The sequence below is a fragment of the Myxine glutinosa genome, chromosome 6 (assembly GCF_964187855.1).
Source record: "Myxine glutinosa chromosome 6, kmMyxGlut1.1, whole genome shotgun sequence".
Classification (NCBI taxonomy): Eukaryota; Metazoa; Chordata; class Myxini; order Myxiniformes; family Myxinidae; genus Myxine; species Myxine glutinosa.
The window spans coordinates 38478647-38499348 of NC_136266.1; the positions used below are offsets into that span (position 1 = coordinate 38478647).

A 20702-nucleotide genomic window follows, 5' to 3' on the forward strand; every position below is an offset into this window, starting at 1 on the left:
TTTTATTCGAGAGCCTTAAATAATTCCCATACACTAAAAACTATATGTTAGGAACCTAATATTTTGCAAAAATGTAGCCTAACGTTATAGAAAGACGTAACATTAGCCTGAGAGTTATCAGGTATCACATGATATATCACGTGATCCGGCAGTGACGTTTTCACTCAGTCATGCCATGGTGCTCACTGTGGAAGAACACGTGTTTCTTGTCGAACATGACATCAATAATGCATCCTTTAGGGAATGTCAAATTGCATTTAAAAGTCGCTTTGGTGGGCGTACAAAACCTTCCAAAATAGTGATATGGAAACTGGTGAAGCAGTGAAGAGTAACAGTATGCATGAAAGTTAAAAAGCACATCCATGCGCCAGCCAAGTGTTGTTACACCAGAGAAAGTGGATGAAGTGTGGGAAAGAATGGAAGCAATCCCGAATAAATCTGAGACATGCAGCACAACAAGCTCACTGTTCATATTCCAGTGCAAAAAGGCAGTCACAAGACGCTCAAACTTTATCCCTACAAAATTAATGCAGTGCATTAGTTACTGGAGCCAGATAAAGAGAAATGTATGTCGGCAAATAATTATTGGCCCAGTTTTCTCAGAAACAGAAAACTCAGAACATTACATCAAAATAATCCACGAGTTTCTTGGGCACCTTACAGAAGACGAAATCAACCAAGGATGGTTTCAGCAAGGTAGTGCCACGAGTCACACTTCGCGATACAGCATGAATGAACTTAGGCTACTCTTTGGTGACCGTGTAGTGTCCAAGTCATTATGGCCACCTTGATCCCCAGATCTTATGTCACCAGATGTTTTTGTAGGGGGGATATTTGAAGGATATAGTGTATTCTATAAATCCACACACTCTTGGTGAATTAAAAGCAATAATCATTGACATAATCAACAATATTTCCCAAGAAATGTTATTCTGTCGGAGAGCATGCTGTGAAGAAGGAATTTGTGCCTGCAACATGGTAGTGGTGGCCTGCAACATGGTGATGGACTCTTTCAACACTTCATTTAATGTAATTAATTGTGGGGATCATGTCACGTCTCTCTGTTACATTAGGCTACATTTACGTAAAATATTAGGTTCCTAACTGATATAGTTGTTAGTGTATGGGAATTGTTTAGGGTTCTCGAATTAATAAAAGAAAAAAAAAAATCACCCTGTATAATAAACAAGGAAACAAATAAACAAATAAACAAGAAAGGCATCATGCAGAGCACGATACTTGCAGGATCCAATCCAACCCTCCCCCCCCCTCCCCCCCCCCCAAAAATTGCCATAGGTACATCAACTTGTCTGTCTCATTAAGATTAAAATTAACGATCTTAATCAATGCACAGGTCAATGGATGAAAATTCATTTTTCAGATGAAAATTGATGATTTTTAGAAGTTTCACTTTGAGTTGACCTTTGACTGTTTGACCTTAAAAATAGTTGCTTTCCCAATTCAGCGAGAAACTATGCAATTGCTGTTTAATTTTCAAGTCAATCGGATGAAAATGGATGATGTTTCAGCTGAAAATAGATTTTAGAGGTTTGACCTTGAGTTGACCTTTGACTTTTTAACTTAAAAAATAGTTGGTTCCCCCTATGCAATTTCTGTTTAATTGTCAGGCCAATTGGATAAAAAAGGATGTTTCAGACGAAAATTGACGATTTTAGAAGTTTGACCTTGAGTTGACCTTTGACTTCTAAAGTAGGTGGTTTCCCAATTCACTGAGGCACTATGCGATTGTTGCTTAATTTTCAAGTCAATCGGATGAAAAATTAAGACGTTAGAAATTTGACCTGAAGATAACCTTTGGCCTCAAAATCAATAGACTTCTCAGTTGTGACTACCTCTACAACTTGGTAAAGTTGAATGACAACAACACAACAAACAACAGGCATTTTAAGGCCATTTTCCCCTGCTAGAGCGGGGGTTAGCCTTGCGGGCCCCATGACAATCTTCTCCACTTTGCCCTATTTTCTGCATCTCCCCTTGTTAACCCCCTTGCCCGCATTTCTTCTTCCACCACCTTTAGCCAAGTCTTTCTCGGTCTTCCCCATCCTCTACTTCCTTCTACATTCATTTCCATCACTCTTCTCAACCAGTCACTTTCACCCTACCTCAACGGATGTGTAATGACAATGTAATGATGTAAAGTTGAATGACAATCGACTTATAATTGTGACCTATAGGCGATTGATGTGAATAAAAAGACTGACAGAATAATGCACAAGACTAACCAATATACTTGAAAAATCTTTGATTTTGTAAGTAACAAGAAGGCATCAGGTGGTAGCCTGACAGGTATGACGAAAATAACCACTGTCACATTGACCTTTGACCTATATCGTCAAATAACATTGACAGCCTCACTTTTTTCCCTTCGGAATCCTCTGGTAAAGTTTGACGAAGACAGCTGAAAGCGTTCGCGAGTTATCGCACTCACAGACAAACATACATACATACAAATGAGACAGACTGACATATGACCGACAAATGAAAATTTTCAATTTTAGTCACAATAAACAATAAATAAACAAATTCACTGTTATAGTATAGATTATGCGAAATAAGCAGTAACAATGCATGAAGTAAGAGTGGGTGGGGGCGAGAGAGAAAAAGGGTGGTACCTACAGTTAAATATGTGAATGGGTGGCGGATAAACGTGGAAAAGGTAATTTAAGAAAATGAAGGGCAGAGAATGGGTACAGTGGAAAAAGTAGATTAAGAGAAACGATTTATGGAATGCTTGAGAAATACAATGGGGAAGACGGAGGTTATCAATCTGACATTTTTTGCACGAATATTTTGTTCCGCCCCAACTATCTCTATGCCCAGTACACGTGTGGCTGCAAATCCATGATCCATCCATCCATCCATCATGCTCCAATAAACATTTTAAGGAACAGCTGAAAATAATGAATAACGACACATAAACTGCTGCCATCCCCCATACTAAGGCAACACCAGTTTAACATCTCAGACTTAATAAAAGGGGCTATATGATGACTGTACACACTTGTGATGGTAGATAGTCCATTGGTGTGAGCCGACTCGACATGACATTGGAGGTGATAAGGTGTAGCAAAATGGCGGAAACAGTGCTGGCATGTTGTGTGGGTATCCCAGCTCTCAGTACTCCGTCTTTCAAGCTCCATGTGATGTCGCATGTGGTTCATAAATCTGGGTGGGGAAGGAGAGCGGGTCTAGTTCAATCAAACACACCAGCAAGAAAACGCATGTCTGTATGAAGGATCATGTGAGTTTGGTGATCAATTCACTTTGACCTCACCTGATGTTGGTCTTGAGCATCTTTTGGCAGCTGTTACACCTGAATGAAATATTCTTAATAACTCTTGCCTCTTCTTTCATCAACTGTGGATTTCCTTCCATACGTCCATAGTAAAAGTCATCAACCAACATGATGAGTTTCCCATCAGCACTGATTGTAGGGAGTGGTGGCTGGGGAGGTGGTGGTGGTGGTGGTGGTAGTGGTTGTATCAATGGTGAAGTCTGGGACAACAACAAAGGTTTCAGAATACGGCTGTGTGCCGATGCCTCTGCACTTGTGATCGTGACTGGATTCCTGTGTGGATTACAAAACAAAAGTAGAGAAATATTACAAAATCAGGTTCGGTGGCAAGGTTAAAAACTTGCTTCAACCTCTGCTACCCTATCCCCTCTATGCTAGCTCAAAATCACACCTTTACCTGGTTACAGCAGGTGAGGTTTTCCCCAAGTTTCCTGCTTGCACCGTCGTCAAAGTTGTGAGCGCCGGCACCGAGGTTGCCACAGTGTTTCCAACTCGTAGTAATGGATTTTGAACGATTTGATAATTGAGATTCGGACAACATTGCTGAGGCAAAAGGCACATAAATACGAATCATTTATTTGATATCACAACAGAAGTAGAGTGACTTTAGGAAAAGGAAAAAGCACACATTAACACAGTACGTATATGAGATTTGAGGCTGGGATCTCAGCACAATGAGCTGTATGCGCAGATGGTCATATCAAACATAGCAAACCCACTTGAATGCAAGATCGATCTTCTCTTGTACTTTAAATAATAACAAGAAAACTCCACCATGACAAATGGAATCTTGAATCCAGCACAAATGATCGTTTTGGGATTAATAACAAAAGCTGCTGGTCCTCTCAACTTTGATCATATAGCATCAGAACTCCAAAAACAAAACAAAAGATTATTTTATAAGAATTTTCATACAACATTTTAATTCCACGAATTTGTGTCCCCAAAGGCCATAACCCCAATTCTTAGCAACCAATACAACTTGAGAACTCGGATCTGTAAAGCAACCAACACGTGAAAACACTCGGTGACCTGACACCATTTGGGCATTATGAGTTACTCTTTCAGATGCAGTTTGTTTTTCCCACTGGTGCATATACTACCAATGTAAAATTGTATAATCCAGCCAACGCATTTACTTATACACCATAATCAATGCTCAAGTCAAAAGCGTTTTTGCTGTATCAACTATCTTATAAATAGAGCTAAAATAAACACAAGCCAGTGGGATATTTCTTTTGACAGGATGTTGAGGAGGAAGTACACTTACTTTTGAATTATCTAGTCTGGCATCGATTCTCTAATAAACTATCCCATCTGCTGGCCTAAGTTGGTGGACAATAAATATTCCACGTGTCTTTGATGAAGAGCAAGTGAGTTATCACCAGCATCATGAAATTAGGTTCCTGCGACTTTAGGTCGAACGTCAGGTCTGGTCACAGTGGTCTGAGAGGGTCATTAACCAGTGTGGCAGCTACATTCAAGAGTCAGGTGTGCACAGAGGGAGCTGCAGATGGAGGAAATGTTGAGTTGGATCTTGGAGATGGCGTGAAGCTGGAAGGTGTGAAAACATTTTGCTACCTAGGAGACATGCTGAATGGAGAAGGTGGATCAGACTCGGCAACGGTTGCTAGAGTGAGATGTGCATGGAAGAAGTTTCGGGAACTGAGTGGCGTGCTGACGAGGAGGGGTGTCGTTGAAGCTGAAGGGAAAGGTGTATGCTGCATGTGTAAGAAGTGTTATGATTTATGGGAGCAAGATATGGGTCATGAATGTGGAGCAGCAACGAAGGCTGGAAAGGCGAATGGTTCTGTGGATGTGTGGAGTATCGTTGAGAGAGGAAGACAAATGATGAATTGCGAAAGATGATGGGAATAGAGCCTGTGATGGATGATGTGAGGAGAAACGGGTTGAGCTGGCTTGGTCATGTGTTGAGGAAGGATGAAAGTGACTGGTTGAGAAGAGTGATTGAAATGAATGTAGAAGGAAGTAGAGGACGGGGAAGACCGAGAAAGACTTGGCTAAAGGTGGTGGAAGAAGAAATGCGGGCAAAGGGGTTAACAATGGGAGATGCAGAAAATAGGGCAAAATGGAGAAGATTGTCATGGGGCCCGCAAGGCTAACCCCCGCTCTAGCAGGGAAAATGGCTTTAAAATGTCTGTTGTTGTGTTGCTGTCAGGTCTGGTCACAGTCAGTGTCAGGTCTGTGAAAGACTTTGGCCAAAAACTTTCCTTGTCCAATCCCAGTAGTAGTCGTAGGAGTATATTTCTGGTAATACCTAAAATATAAAGACAAATTATGCTAAACTACCTTAAAACCCCAACTTTTGTTGCTGCGCTATCAAAGTGGGGTTTCACGTAACTCTGAGACATCTGTAAAAATGGTTCTTTCATCAAATGATTGTTGCAGTGGTAACAATCTAATTATATACAATGGTTAGCAAAATGTTTTGAAACTAATGTGGAACTTGCATCATGTGAGGGTGGTTCAAAGGTAACTTCCACTTTTTGCTCAAAATGATTGTGATAGAACGATATACCACTGATAAAAGTCTATGACGTGATAGAGGTAACATTTGGCATGTGCATGCAGAATGGTGATGTCACAGAGCATCCAGGATAAACTTGAACTGCCCTCGTATAATACAAATAGCAGAGGCAGCACTTTAAAAAAATACTTGTGTTTGTGGTGCGAAACATCATCCAAGTCATTTCCTTCATACTTATCAACGAGCGGACAAAAACTGCATCCAAAATCCTTTTTATTATTTTGAAACAAGGAAACATATCCAGTGTTTGAACTGATGAAAGATGAAAAATGAAAAATCATGAAAAATCTGAAATGAAAAATCACAACATTACATTACCTAGCAGAAGTCCGTCCATTTCTGTTTGGTTTCAATTGGACAATAAGATGCTTTTTGCTTTCCAACACCTCCCCTCCCCCACCCCTCCCCTGACTTTCTTGTGCTTCCTGGTCGGTAGCCTTGCATTCACAATGACAAAATTACGTGGATTTCAAATTGGAATTGGATTTCAAAGGTAGGCAGAAGTATTCAGACAAACATTCAGACTTTAAAAAAAGAAAAAAAGACAAAGTCGACTTTTAAAAACTTTTTTATTGAACAGAAGAAATTAAACAATCCTCTTAAAAATCTTCTCTTTGGCCAAAATATTAATAAAGACAACACAAAACCTGCACATCATCTCTTTAAGTATTAAAGCGCTCAGCCACTATGTAGAAAAATTCCATCCAAGGGCTGGTAGCAGAATTTGGAAGAACCTTGGTGGATCTGTGAAGAGTGAAGAATATGTAAAAAGGACAGATAGCTGAAAATGCATTACACAAGGTGGATTCAGGAATGTTGGGGGAAGTTTGAAAACCAGACAAATGGACAGCTGGGATCACAACATGTGCAGCGAAATGGATAGCAAGACGCGTAACACAGACAGCGGAGCAGAGGGTTTCAGTGCAAAGGGTGGATGGACAGAGAGTTTGATTTGTGGTACCTACAGCAGAGATCAGAGTGCACACAGTGGACAAAGGAATGACATGCATTATGCATACAAGGGACACAACAATCGGAGGTGTTGATGTGCATGAAGTGGTTGACTGGCAAAAATCCACCAACAGTGCTTTAGCCATCCCCTTCCCCCATGATATTTTGTAAACCAACAAGAATAGTCCCCCTTTTGGGTGAAATCATAGTTCTCCTTAGAGTCCCTGTATAAAGAGAGTTGTGCCATGCGCTGACCCGAGATTTCTGGTCACGTGATTTCGTGGCGCCATTTTGTGTCTAACTTCACCGTGCGTGAACGTCAGCTTGGTACGGGAATGTTGTTTATTGCCAAACAAAATGACTGGTTGTTCTGCTTTTGGTTGTTCAAACCAATCTGGGAAATATAAGATGTATAGATTTCCAAGTGATAAAGTCAGAAGACAAATTTGGGAGGAGGTGAACGTAGTGGGATGAAGTGTTGGTCTGGTCAGAGTGTTGTATTACGGGCAGAGTTTTCTTACGGTCTGAATGTATGAATCATGTTCTGTACTGAATGTATGAACCAAGTTTTGTACTGAATGTTTACTGTGTTGGCCTCATCGTGTTCCTGGTGAAATTAAACAAGTTATGGTGAATACGACGTCGTATCTGTGCTTTTCCATATCTAGACGAACCGTGCACACTGCAGGTATTTTTTAAAAGTTTTTTCTCTGTTTAATTACGGCTTGGCGCAGTCGAAAATTAAGTGTTAATTAAGTCGCCAGCTATGAAACATATTAATCGATCAGGCAATATCCATCAGAGTTCTGGGCAAGGGTGTAGTAATAAATGAACGTTTCAATCTTACTAGATGCCGATGACGTTTTCCTTATGTCAGAGACAGAAGCTGACTTGCAGCTTGTTAAATCATTACAATGGAAATTGAATATAAATGTCGATAAAACTAAAGTTGTACACTATAGAAATATGGCAATACCACGTACAGAATTTGTTTTAAGTGTGTTAGACTATATGTCGGCTGGAAGTCCTACACCGGAATTGCTCTCGGCACCCTTTAAAAAATATTGGATATGCCCACACTCCTTTCTAAAAGTTATTAAAATTCAGAGAACGACAGCATTGGTTTGTCTTACTTATAATGTTAGCTCTTATATGCAGTGTTGGCTTGTAATATGCATTGCCATACCACTTTTAATATCACCACACAGCTCTTTTTCACAGCAATAGCTGAGTTTTTGACAAAACAAATATCACCTGTATGTAATAATAAGACTAAATATGTGTAGTAAATTTTTTTTTAGCAGGTTTAGAATATATCACCCCATATCGCGAATGTACATGTATATCTAATCCGACACACTTAGACACAAAATGGCGTCCAAATTTGAGTTGACACAACTCTCTATATACAGGGACTCTAGTTCTCCTCCCCCCCCCCCCCCCCCCCCCCAACGGAACCACACACTTTCTGAAAAAAGTCAAAATGGGGTTAAATGTGAAATTGATGACATTATCCAAAACCAAATAGTTATTGGAAAATAAATCCTAAAGTGAATGGAAATGAATATCATTTCATCAACAAAACACTGTCTTTCACATGCAGTTAAACATTTGAAATTCTGATAGTTTTCAAATGTAAAAAAAATATATATGCAGTGCATTCAGAATGTATTCAGACCCCTTCACTTTTTCACATTTTGTTATGTTGCAGCCTCATGCTGAAATCGTTTGAATTCATTTTTTCCCTCATCAATCTACACTCAATACCCCGTAATGACAAAGAGAAAACAGGATTTTAGAAAGTTTTCCAAATTTATTAAAAATAAAAAACTGAAATATCACTGACATAAGTATTCAGACCCTTTGATATGACACTTGAAATTTAGCTCAAGTGCCTCCCATTTCTCTTGATCATCTTTGAGATGTTTCTACACCTTGATTGGAGTCCACCTGCGGCCAATTCAATTGATTGGACATGATTTGGAAAGGCACACACCTGTCTATATAAGGTCTCACAGCTGACAATGCATATCAGAGCAAAAACCAAGCCATGAGGTCGAAGGAACTGCCTGTAGAGCTCAGAGACAGGATTGTGTCGAGGCACAGATCTGGGGAAGCCTACAAAAAAAATCTCTGCTGCATTGAAGGTTTCCAAGAGCACAGTGGCCTCCATAATTCTTAAATGGAAGAAGTTTGGAACGACCAGGACTCTTCCTCGAGCTGGCGGCCCGGCCAAACTGAGCAATCGGAGAAGAAGGGCCTTGGTAAGAGAGGTGACCAAGAACCCGATGGTCACACTGGCTGAGCTCCAGAGATCTTGTGTGGAGATGGGAGAAACTTCCAGAAGGACAACCATCACTGCAACACTCCACCGATCTGGGCTTTATGGCAGAGTGGTCAGACGGAAGCCAAACAGTTCAATCTTGGTTTCATCAGACCAAGGAATCCTGTTTCTCACAGTCTGAGAGTCCTTTAGGTGCTTTTTTGCAAACTCCAAGCGGGCTTTCATGTGTCTTTCACTGAGGAGAGGCTTCCGTCTGGCCACTCTGCCATAAAGCCCAGATCGGTGGAGTGTTGCAGTGATGGTTGTCCTTCTGGAAGTTTCTCCCATCTCCACACAAGATCTCTGTAGCTCAGCCAGTGTGACCATGGGGTTATTGGTCACCTCTCTTACCAAAGCCCTTCTTCTCCGATTGCTCAGTTTGGCCGGGCCGCCAGCTCTCGGAAGAGTCCTGGTTGTTCCAAACTTCTTCCATTTAAGAATTATGGAGGCCACTGTGCTCTTGGGAACCTTCAATGCAGTAGAGATTTTTTTTTGTAGGCTTCCCCAGTTCTGTGCCTCGACACAATCCTGTCTCTGAGCTCTGCAGGCAGTTTCTTCGACCTCATGGCTTGGTTTTTGCTCTGATATGCATTGTTAGCTGTGAGACCTTATATAGACAGGTGTGTGCCTCTCCAAATCATGTCCAATCAATTGAATTTACCACAGGTGGACTCCAATCAAGGTGTAGAAACATCTTAAAGATGATCAAGAGAAATGGGAGGCACCTGAGCTATATTTCAAGTGTCATAGCAAAGGGTATGAATACTTATGTCAATGTGATATTTCAGTTTTTTCTTTTTAATAAATTTGCAAAACTTCCTAAAATCCTGTTTTTTCTTTGTCATAATGGGGTATTGAGTGTAGATTGATGAGGGAAAAAATGAATTTAAACGATTTCAGCATAAGGCTGCAACATAACAAAATGTGAAAAAAGTGAAGGGGTCTGAATACTTTCTGAATGCACTGTATATTCTGAGTGGGAACAGAGAGTTTTGCTTAGTTTTCATTTCATATCATTTTTTCCCAAGATTTAGGCCTGTGGAACAGCAAGGTGACAAAGTAAAAGGGCAATGCACTGGCCATGGATCCATAGTTGGACTCAACAAGCAGGGGAGTGAACTAACAGGAAAGAGGAGGGGTGGGGAGAAGGTGACAGTAACCTGCAAGTAATAGGGTTATGTTAGGTTAGGTAAGAAAGTTAATGGTGGTAGAAAATATCATGGGTTATAGATGTGGGATAACATGAGATGTAGGTACACCTGCAACTAATCCTGAAAAGAATGCATTTGAACAGCCGATAGAAGGCAGAAAAGAGAGGTGTGGGGTAGGAAGAAGAAATAGTGTGCAGTAAGCCTGGATTTGGGGAGTTTAACCAGTATATCTGGGGTTCTTAACCTGGGGTATCCATACCCCTTAGTGGTATGGGGACCAAAATCTGGGGGTATGGGACTCGTAATAAATTATAATAATAAATTGTAATAAATTCAATGAAATATCAACTTTAAATATATAATAAATATATATTTAAATATAATTCCATATGTAAAACCTAATTCTGTCCTAATTACCTTCGCAAAAGCGGAAGGTTATGTTTTGATCGCTGTGTATTTATTTGTATGTCTGTGTGTGTGTGTGTGTGTGTATGTTATTCGCATAACTCAAAAAGTATTCAACCGAATTGCATGAAATTTGGTGGGATGATTGGTTATTATACGGGACACATTTGATTAGATTTTGGGAGCAATCGGGTCAAAGGTCAAGGTCAAGGTCACGAAAAGGTCAAAATCGTATTTTTACCATAGCGCGGTCAATTTTTATCCAATTGGCATGCAACTAATGCCAAAATGTTCAGAATTCAATGCCCGATCTTGTTTGTCATAACTCGGTCAATTCTTATCCGATTTGCATGAAATCAGCACCAAACTGTTCACTGTTCTGTTCCCTACACTCCCATGCCAAGTACAGAACAGTAGCTGCGGCGAAGGTATGCGCTCTACCGAGTGCCCGTTCTAGTTATCGATATGTAAAACTAAGCTATTGAGATATTTTGAAGTCACACTGGAACCTAATGGGACTGGTAATCTGGTGCGGATCCCCGAACTTGGCCCATTTTCTGGGTAATAAGTTAAAGTAAAAACACCCCTCAGAATGCACCACAGAGCACCGAGAAATCCAAAAAATTCCAGGGGGACATGCCCCCCGTCCTCCCTTAGCTATGCGCACCTTGGTCAGTCAACAGTCTGGCGAAGGGGGTATGGGGACATCGTGGGCAATCCGTTGGGGGTCTTGATGGGGAAAAAGGTTAAGAACCCCTGCAGTAGATGGTTTTTAAAAAGATGGGGGGTGGGGGGGGTGCAACCGACAACCGAGGGCACCGACATGTCTGCAATGATAGAGCAACATGTCTTGTGCTTCGGCCTCAACACTGAAGACACCAATAATGTTGAATGCTTTGGATTCCGGGATTCCAGAGGAGACCAATGGTATGCTTGATCACAATCCACAGGTGAAAGCATTATCCATTGAGGTACAGACAAAAGCCTTGTATCCTGTGAACAGCTGAATTATCAAGGAAAAGCCTAGTACGACGGAGGCTGCCTAGTCTGTGGCTGGCTTTGGAAGCCAGCTTCACCATTATGTCCATGGCCCAGGAGAGTAATGACTGTTCTAAAAAACAGAAACTCGTGTCGCTGACAACGGAAGGAGATAGACGAGTTAGTCTGACAATCCTGGAGTGATGGTGCGATTGTGAGATTTTTCCAGGATTTAAAGATATGTTCCATTTGTAAGACCAACATCAAATGATCAGAGTGATACAAAATGTGGAGAGTGATGGAAAATGTCTCACACTCTCTCCAAAAGGACCACCTGGCAACCCCCACCCCCATCAATGTACTTTCTTAACGATTCTCTAGCGGAGATGCAGTCATTCCAACTACTAGGTCTCACCATCAGCCATGATCTTTCTTGGACAAACCACATTTCAAGGTTGGCTTCCAAAGCCAGCCCCTGACTGGGCATCCTCGATCGTACAAAATCCTTCCTTGACACACCTGAACTCCTAACCACCTATAGAGGACCTTCATCGGCAGTTTGACGGTGTACTGCTCTCCACTCTGGGCTGGCTCCCCACCTCACATCCTGCTCAGATTGACGTTGTGGAAAACAAGGGCTTCACGATAATATGAATCTCCTGTGATTAAGCTAAGTATATGGGCCAAACACTTCATCCATCGCAGACTGGCCGGTGGTCTCTCTGGCTCCTACCGCCTCATTTCTGGTCTCTCCATCGTTTGTTTCCATTCCCCCCCTCACACCGCCCCGCCCCTAGTTTCTGCAGGGCTCAAAAGGTCCACAATCAACTCCTTTCTGGTGATACCACCCAAATCTAAGAGCACTGCTCACCTCCACTCATTTGTTCATCTTTTTCCTACCTGTGGTATCAACTTCCTCATTCTCTTCAATCTCATCCTTCCCTCTATGTCAGATCAGGTATGGGAGCATGCGCCAGAGCAGCGCTTCGCCGCATCCACTTTCCGACGGTACTCCAGGGGCCTCCGCCTGGCCATCCCCCAGGCTGATGCCTGGCCCATCCCCATCTCCACGAGATGCCGATCAACCTGCTGCAACCACGAGGCACGCGGTCGGCCTGTTGGCCTCCTCCACTCACAATGCTCCCTTGCTGAGAGTATCTGGTGAGCTGGATCAGCTTCCGGAAAACGAGCCACATGTCCATACAGCCACAGCTCACGCTCACAGACCATACAGGAAACAAATCTCATCAGAGTGTCTCTCAGCAACCGCTCATTGGACACAAAGTCCAACCAGCGATAGCCAAGGATTCTCCGAAGAGACTTGGTTCCAAAGGAGTTAAGTCTCATTCTCTGGCCCTTGGTAAGGGTCCAAGTCTCGCATCCGTAGAGCAAGACTGGAAGCACCAAGGACTTAAAGACTCTGACTTTCTTCCTCCTGCATAGATACCGACAGCGGCACACCCCATGATCCAGTGAATCCATGACTCCCAACGCCCGACCTAGACATCTATCAACCTCTGGCTCACAACTTGCGGAGACATGAATAACACTGCCAAGGTAAGTGAATCTCTTTGTGACCTCAACATCTTCACCGCAAACAGATACAGACAAGACAGCAGCATCGAAGATGTCATTGAAAGCCTGGATCTTGGTTTTGACCCAGGAAATCCGTAATCCCAGTGGATCCGCCTCCTCATACAGTGCCTGGAGGGCCCCCTTAAGAATATCCAGCGTCTCAGCAAAGATGACTGCATCATCTGCGAAATCAAGGTCAGAGATCTTGACACTCCCAAACGATGCACTGCAGTCTGGCCTCTCCGACATCCTTCCCCAGAAACCAGTCCATGCTCAGGCCTGGGGATTTCAGATCTCATCGGTAACCGTTTTTCGGTTCCGTGATTTAAGTTTATGGGAACCGATGGGAAACAAAATTCCGGTTCCGTGCCCAAATCTAATGGGAAACGATTTTTTTTCCTTTAGAATTTGTAAAGCAAAACATTTGTAATACAGAATTAAAAATGTAGTCTCCAATAATAAATCCTGTCATTTACATGTATGCAATGTAATTAACGCATGTTCATTATTGAGGTTGATGTTTATTATCAGAGAAGAGCAAATTCTGTCAATTTGATTGTGTATACCCTTATGATATAAAGTTTTATTATTATTTTAAGTTATATAATGAAGCGAAGCAATGTGACCAAGCCTTCCCCATCGAATTCCGCTTCAAAATCGTCGCTGAATGACCATTTTCGTAATGTTTTTAAGGCGAAATTTTCGGGGGTTTTTCGCTTCGCAATGGATGCCATTTTGAAAAGGAAGTCTGTGATTTAGACCGATGCGTATGTCCGTCAAAGCAAAAGTCATATCGCGAACCTGAATGTGGGAAACTACATGCTATCTGCTTTGCCGGCCTAATTTTGTTGGAAATAAAACTCAACTTCTAAAATAGTTAGCTGAAAATAACACGTGAAGGTAAATACTACTACATCTTTTTGCCTTACACTGCCTTTCTGCGATGGGAAACGTACTTTCGGTTCCGTGTTTTTGCTATCACGTTACCGACACGCTACCGGTAACGATCGTTTCCGTGAAATCCGCACGCCTGCATGCTGAAGAGTGTGGGAGCCAGTGCAGATCCCTGCCCAACTCCAGTAACAACTGAAAATAAGTCAGAGATGGAGCCACCACACCTCACAGCAATCTCAGTACCAGAGTGGCCTATAGTTCAGAGATCAGATTGATCAGCGTTGGTGGCACCCCACGAAGACCAAGAATCCTCCAGAGGGCATCCTGATTCACCGAATCGAACGATTTGCGGAGATCATCCTCTCTTGGAGTAAGAACGTTCCAGGCACCCACCCGAAGGGACTGCTTCAGGTTAACCCAAGGAGACCGTCGTCTGGTGGACGACGCCTCAGCACCATGCCGACACACCCTCTAGGTCTTCAACAAAGCTGTTCACCACCATCTGAGATAGTCCCCAACGCAAAACCATTATCTTTTCTACCCTTTCTAACACTACCCAAATCCCTCCTCAGAGTTTCCTTCTGTATACATCTTGAACAACCCATGCATCCGTGTTTGCATCCTGTTTTTGTACGTTATGTCCTGATCCGTTCTGTGTACTAGGTCTTCCACGAGCTTAGACTATATGTACAAAAAAGAGCAGACGAGTGGGGTTATCAAAGCATCAGAGAGATCATTGATGTAGATGAGGAACAAGACAAGATGCAATACACTACCTACCTTGAGCCCTTCAACGTCCAATGGAGAGGACATTGGCTGCGTGAGCGGAGGAAATTAGAAATCCAGGTATTAACTTTTTTTGTATACATAGTCGACTTGTCTGTGATGGCAAAGTGATAGACCTATAGATTCAACTTCAGCGTGGGAGAATCCAATGATTTTGAAGGCCTTACTTTCCACGGCATCAAACCGTGTAAGATGTCAGGCATGGGAGCCAACCCAGAGGGGAGAACAGTAGTCCATCAAGCTGGGGATGAAGGCCTGGTTGGTGGATCTGAGGTCAGGTTTGCCATGGAAGGACTTTGTCCAACAGAGGATGTCCATTCGGCAGCTGGCTTTGGAGGCCAACTTTGAAATGTGATTTGCCCAAGAAATATCATGGCTGATAGTGAGACCGATGAGTTTGAATGAATGAACTTCCTCAAGAAGATTGTTAAGAAAGTAGATATCGGAGAGTTTGCCAGGTAAGTCCTTTCAATGAGAGATACTGAGAGTATGATATTCCTCAGTATTGAAAGACATATTCCAAGTGTTCGACTAGCTTGTGATTTTTCAAGGTCTGTAGAGAGCGAAGAGGCTGTGCCTGCTGTGGATGAGGGATGTCACAGCAGAGGGTGGAGTCATCAACTAATAGATAAAGAGGAATTTTCAGAGTCAGAAACATCGTTGATGAAGTTTAGGAATATAACTGGTCCCAGAGCATTGCCTTTGGGGCACTCCATCCTTGACAGGGAGAGGAGATGAAAGGATTCCATTGGATGCCATTGGCAGAGAGTTTAGAATAGCACGAGATATATCCAAAGAGATGGCCCTTGACTCATGTCTGACATTGAGGGCCTCTATCCATTGTTGGGAGAGTAGAAGCAGCATGTTTAAGGTGGAATTACCTGGTCAGAAACCAAAGTGGTGATCTGAAATGAGGTTGTTGGAGAAAAGGAAGGATTTCATATAAACTGCGATGATGTAACTTGACAATAAATGCCACAGACAATGTGCTTGACAAGTACAACAGAATACCACACTGTCAAAATGTCTGAGATATGCCCCTGGAGGGAGACAGTTTTTATTTATTTGGGATTTCAGGCAGCCGAACATTGCTGAGAGAGAAGCAGCAGCATGCCAATAGTTTGAGTAACCGGGATGGAATTCAAACTGATTGATCATCCATCGAAGGCTTTCCATTTCTGGCAGTTTGTTTGTGGCACAAGAAGAAAAACTCTACACAATCACTTTTATTTCTCAGCATGATCTCCCTCACTGGCAATACACTTCATCCATCGGTCTGCATTTCAATGCACTTTAGCTTGGCTGTGGCCGTTCTGTAGAACTTTCTCAACACCCCTCGAGGGAAGTCCCCAAAATCTGCCATCACAGCATTGTCATTCTCATATTTGTTCCCCCACAGAGTTGCCTTCAATTGAGGGAACAAATAAGTCAGACGGGGCTATAATATATAAAATTTGGCTGTAATCTGATGAGTATGGTGGGTGTTGCAGAAGTTCATACCCACAGTTAGCAGCAGTAGCCACCGAAAGTTGGGCTGTGTGTGGAGAGATGTTGTTCTGGAGAAGCTGCACACCTCGGGTCAGTTTCCCTAACCTCTTTTTCTTAATTGCATCAAACAAATGGTGCAGTTCATCAGAATAATACTCCTTGTTCATAGTATTTCCCTTTTCAAGGTAGTCTACAATTATCACACCATCACAATTCCAAAACACAGTGGCCATGACCTTTCCAACTGATGATGTCCTCTTGAACATTTGAGGGGGTGGGGACAGTGCGTTTCCATTGCATGCTCTGTTGCTTGCTCTCGGGATCAAAGTGATGAACCCATGCCTCGTTCTGTGTGACATTGCACTGGAGGAAGTCGTCTGGATCAGCATGAAAATGGTCCAACAGCTCACAGGAAATGTCCAGATGAGCTCTTTTCTGGTCCACTGTCAGCATTTGGGGAACCAGCCATGTTGACAACTTTTCCAGGCCCAATTTGTCAGTGGGGGTTGATTGAACTGAACCAAAAGTGACACCCAATGTCTCGGCGACATGTCTGATGGTTGCTCGTCTGTCTTACATCACGTGCAACTGTCTTTTCATCATTTTACAGAACATGCTTTGAATGGTCAATTGCGAACTTGTTGTCATTGCAGACTTTGGTTTCTTTGATTCCGCATTCTCAACCGTCATTAATTGTTACTCAGTCTGGGGCTTGGTTTTCAAATGCTTCAGCATATTGGATATATTACTGTGACAAGTAGTGTCTATTATTTATTTGTTGCTAAAGTATCAGTCAGCATATCAATATGGAGTATCAGTTGATTTGTTGCCTGTCAGCATGCATGGCATTAACCAAAGAGTATATATACCAATCGAGATGTACGAAAATAAAAATTCCTAAAGAAAGCAATTCCTTCCAGGAAGTACTTGGAATCAACATCGATTCCAGTTCACTACTCAATTTCTTTTGATTCCAAGGCTGTAATCTAGAATAGAGCACTTAGGAATCGATTTTGTCCACCACTGTTCTCTACCAATAGCCAGAGAGACATGAGATTAGAAAAGAAAGTGGTCAAAGGGCCCTAGAGAGGTCAAACAGGAACAGGAGAGGCTGGATGAAAATTTATATCTTACCAGATCTGGGAAGGAGTACGTACTAGTTGCAGAAATAATTGATGGTATATTTACAGATGGGGTCAGACCCAAAGAAGGCCTTTAGCTACAATACCCATGGCTGGTCATTGCAGAACTACTACTCAGGCAGTTGAAGTCACCACAGATCAGGAACAGAGTTTGGATGGGTTGTTATGAGTTTATCCATGTTCGCATAAATATAGGTATAATGGAGTCATAATTGTTGAGGGACAGTAGACCACACAGCCAAAATATTCAGTGGTTATGAAAAGATGTGCTTGGAGTGGTTAGGGTGGACAATGGACAGTTTAAAATGGAGGTCGTGACTTACACAACAGAACCACCAGGACCTGGCAAAACCAGGAGGGACCTGTCGAAATGGAAAAGAGAATAGCCAGGGAGAGATACAGCTGAATTTGAGACATCCTGTGTGAGGAATGTTTCTGTTAAATATACAAGTCTCCGCAACTGTGGCAGTCATCTGCATCGAGATCATTCCACATGTTTTCCCATAACACTACGCAGTGCTTGTATTGAGTACGTGACAAAGTAAACAGACATAGCTGCATGATTATAGTTATTTTTACGATCATCAGTCTCAAAAACGACAATTAAATGTGTTATACAAAGAATGTATAAAGATTTTCAAAACCAGCATACAACTTCCAAACAACAAAAGGTGTGCCTCCAAAGGTAATACCTTCCTGTGGTTGCCAAGACAGCTCAGATATGGTGTGCTCGCCTGTGAGTTGAGTACAGCTTGTAAACAAACAGCTTGCAAACAATCAGCAGTAGACGTTGTTCACACAGCAGACGAAGAGACAGCAGAAGTCCGTGTGGGAACAGTAGGTTTTAAAGTGCATAAAGCGGCTGAATGAATTGCAGAAAAGTGGACAGCAAGATGCGAAGTGAACACGATGGGAAAAATAAAGAATAGACAACAGGACATAGAGCTTTTTAAGGAAAAGGAAGGATGCTCAGGAATCCCAAAGAACAACGTAGATGACAGCAGACAACAGAGGTAGTTACAGATACATCGGAAGAAAGGGCGTTACAGGTACACAGGAGGTGAAAGGACTGCAGGATTTATGGCAAACATGTCAAATGAATAGAGGGCCAAGGTTAATTTGGACACATTGGAAGAGAGGAGAGCAGGTTTGACAGTACATCTGGCAAATTAAGGAACAGTACGTATTGATGTAAATGTAGCAGTTTGTAGCAGCAGACGTTGTTGCACTTCCCATGAGAGGCAAAGGAACATCAGAGGTCACTGTGGAGATGCAACATGAATGGCGAGTAGGTTGTGTGGTACACACAGAAGATAAACCGACAGTTAGGGTCATGGTATATACAGTGGATGAAGGGTCAGCAGGGGGTAGCGGTGCATACAGAGGATGAACTTAAGGAAGGGACAGCACAAATTGCTGCACATACAGTGACTGAAGGGACATCGGAGGTTATTGTTGACACACAAGAAGCTGAAGGACAGGACACGGGAAATGTCATGGGCACATTAGAAAAAAGGCCGATGGGAAGCGCAGGCAGACTGATGTCAGGTAATGTGGTGTCGATCGATGCAGCCACGTGCGGTATAGGGATGACTGAGGATAAAGAAGAAGGTAGAATAGTGGATGGTTTGCTATTAAATGCAGATTTGGTGGATGCATTTATTGCAGGAACAGTAGAGACTGGTAAGGAAGCAGACAATTTATTACAGTGATGAGAATGAACGACAGTTGCAATTGGAGATGACTGCATTAGAGGTTTGGCTTCAGATGCAACAGTTGCAGGGGGTGTCAAACATACAGAGGATGAAGGAATAGCCAAGTCTGAGAATGATTTGGCAGTTTCAAGATCAGAGGGCGATAAAGAGTAATCAGGAAGTTGTGTTGTGTGGGTGTCGGGATTTGGTGTAGATAAAGAAATACTGGAGGTTGTGAGAAACGACAAGTCTGTTGCTTCAGTTTTCACATGTATCGTTTCTCCTGTTTGCCCTCCTTGAGACATTTTCTGGTTTTCTTCATTAAACTGGATCAACTTGCTCGCTTCCTTTGGTCTCCTGTTCAGCAAAAACAGCATCTTGGTGTAATGACGCCATGTCGGTTTGTTCAACATATCCTCTTCACTACGTGACGTCATGTCTTTGTGCACCCTTGTGAAAGTAGTGCGTAGGCTCCTCCACCGTCCCTCAACATCATTGACTGTGAGGGGTAGCATACGATGACAATCAATGCCCCTTCCTTCATTCGTGACCGGACTCAGTTTTCAAACATCATTTTTATTTTGGAGTAAAATACACACCCGTGAACTTTAACCCTGCACGATGCACAGAGAGCAGCTTACAGAGCCCCTGCAGTATTTCCACACGTTGCTTGCTTTTCTTTGCCAAAAAGTTGCACGAATCCCACAGACAGTCGTTTTCTGTTCACAAAGAAGAGTAAGGGTTAGAAGGCTCTATCCAGGGACCTTTAACACAAAAACAGATAATTAAGTAGATTACAAAATTTCAAGACATGCAATTCAAAGGTCACCTTTTTGCTAGATAAAACAAGCATCCAAAACCAACCCCCAATTCAAACTTTATTTAGTAATACTATAAAATGATTACGGCAATTCCAAGCACAAAATACTACATGTGCAAACTGCCTGCCTAGTTGACATAAAAAAATATACATGAATCCTAAAAACAAAAAGTCAGGAAAATTCTCTAACCCCATATAACATGGGCTGCACCAAACGCCCAAAATGGAATCTTATATTTAGACAGCCCAGCCCTGCAATATATGCCCATATAAAAACTAAATCCATAAATATCATTAATTGAGAACAATCTTACAATCTGCTGTGGATATTTAAAAATCATCTTCATTCACATCATTCTGCCTTTTTCTCTTTTACTTCCCCTGGTTTGCTGTTCCACTTGGGTGAATAGTGTGAATATACCAATTGTGCATTCGTTGTGCATGTTCTAGTTAGGCTGTGGTTCCTTATACATTGGTCGCAGCATACTTAATCAAATAGGATTTCAATGACCATCTCAAAAACAAACCTAAAAAAACAACAGCAATACATTGGAGTGATTCAAAAAACTACCTGTACTCCCATGTAACATACTATTCATATATTGCATATAATATTCATATATTGTATATG

The 20702-nt window shown here is 42.2% G+C and overlaps 2 protein-coding genes across 4 annotated transcripts in view; both read right to left on the reverse strand.

Moving 5' to 3' along the window:
- Positions 1 to 20702, reverse strand: part of LOC144892577 (uncharacterized) — a 142543-nt gene that overhangs the window by 15475 nt on the left and 106366 nt on the right. For all 3 annotated transcript variants that reach the window (XM_078779728.1, XM_078779725.1, XM_078779727.1), the window contains exons 10-12: positions 3714 to 3859; positions 3296 to 3589; positions 3023 to 3186 (exon numbers count right to left, since the gene is read on the reverse strand). In XM_078779728.1, the coding sequence (XP_078635854.1) occupies positions 3023 to 3186; positions 3296 to 3589; positions 3714 to 3859 (604 nt within the window). The remainder of the gene's footprint in view (positions 1 to 3022; positions 3187 to 3295; positions 3590 to 3713; positions 3860 to 20702) is intronic.
- Positions 18601 to 20702, reverse strand: part of LOC137429079 (uncharacterized) — a 46908-nt gene continuing 44806 nt past the window's right edge. Inside the window, exons 2-5 of the mRNA XM_068119097.1 lie at positions 19851 to 19970; positions 19037 to 19750; positions 18777 to 18948; positions 18601 to 18718 (exon numbers count right to left, since the gene is read on the reverse strand). Of these exons, the coding sequence (XP_067975198.1) occupies positions 18601 to 18718; positions 18777 to 18948; positions 19037 to 19688 (942 nt within the window). The 5' untranslated portion in view covers positions 19689 to 19750; positions 19851 to 19970. The remainder of the gene's footprint in view (positions 18719 to 18776; positions 18949 to 19036; positions 19751 to 19850; positions 19971 to 20702) is intronic.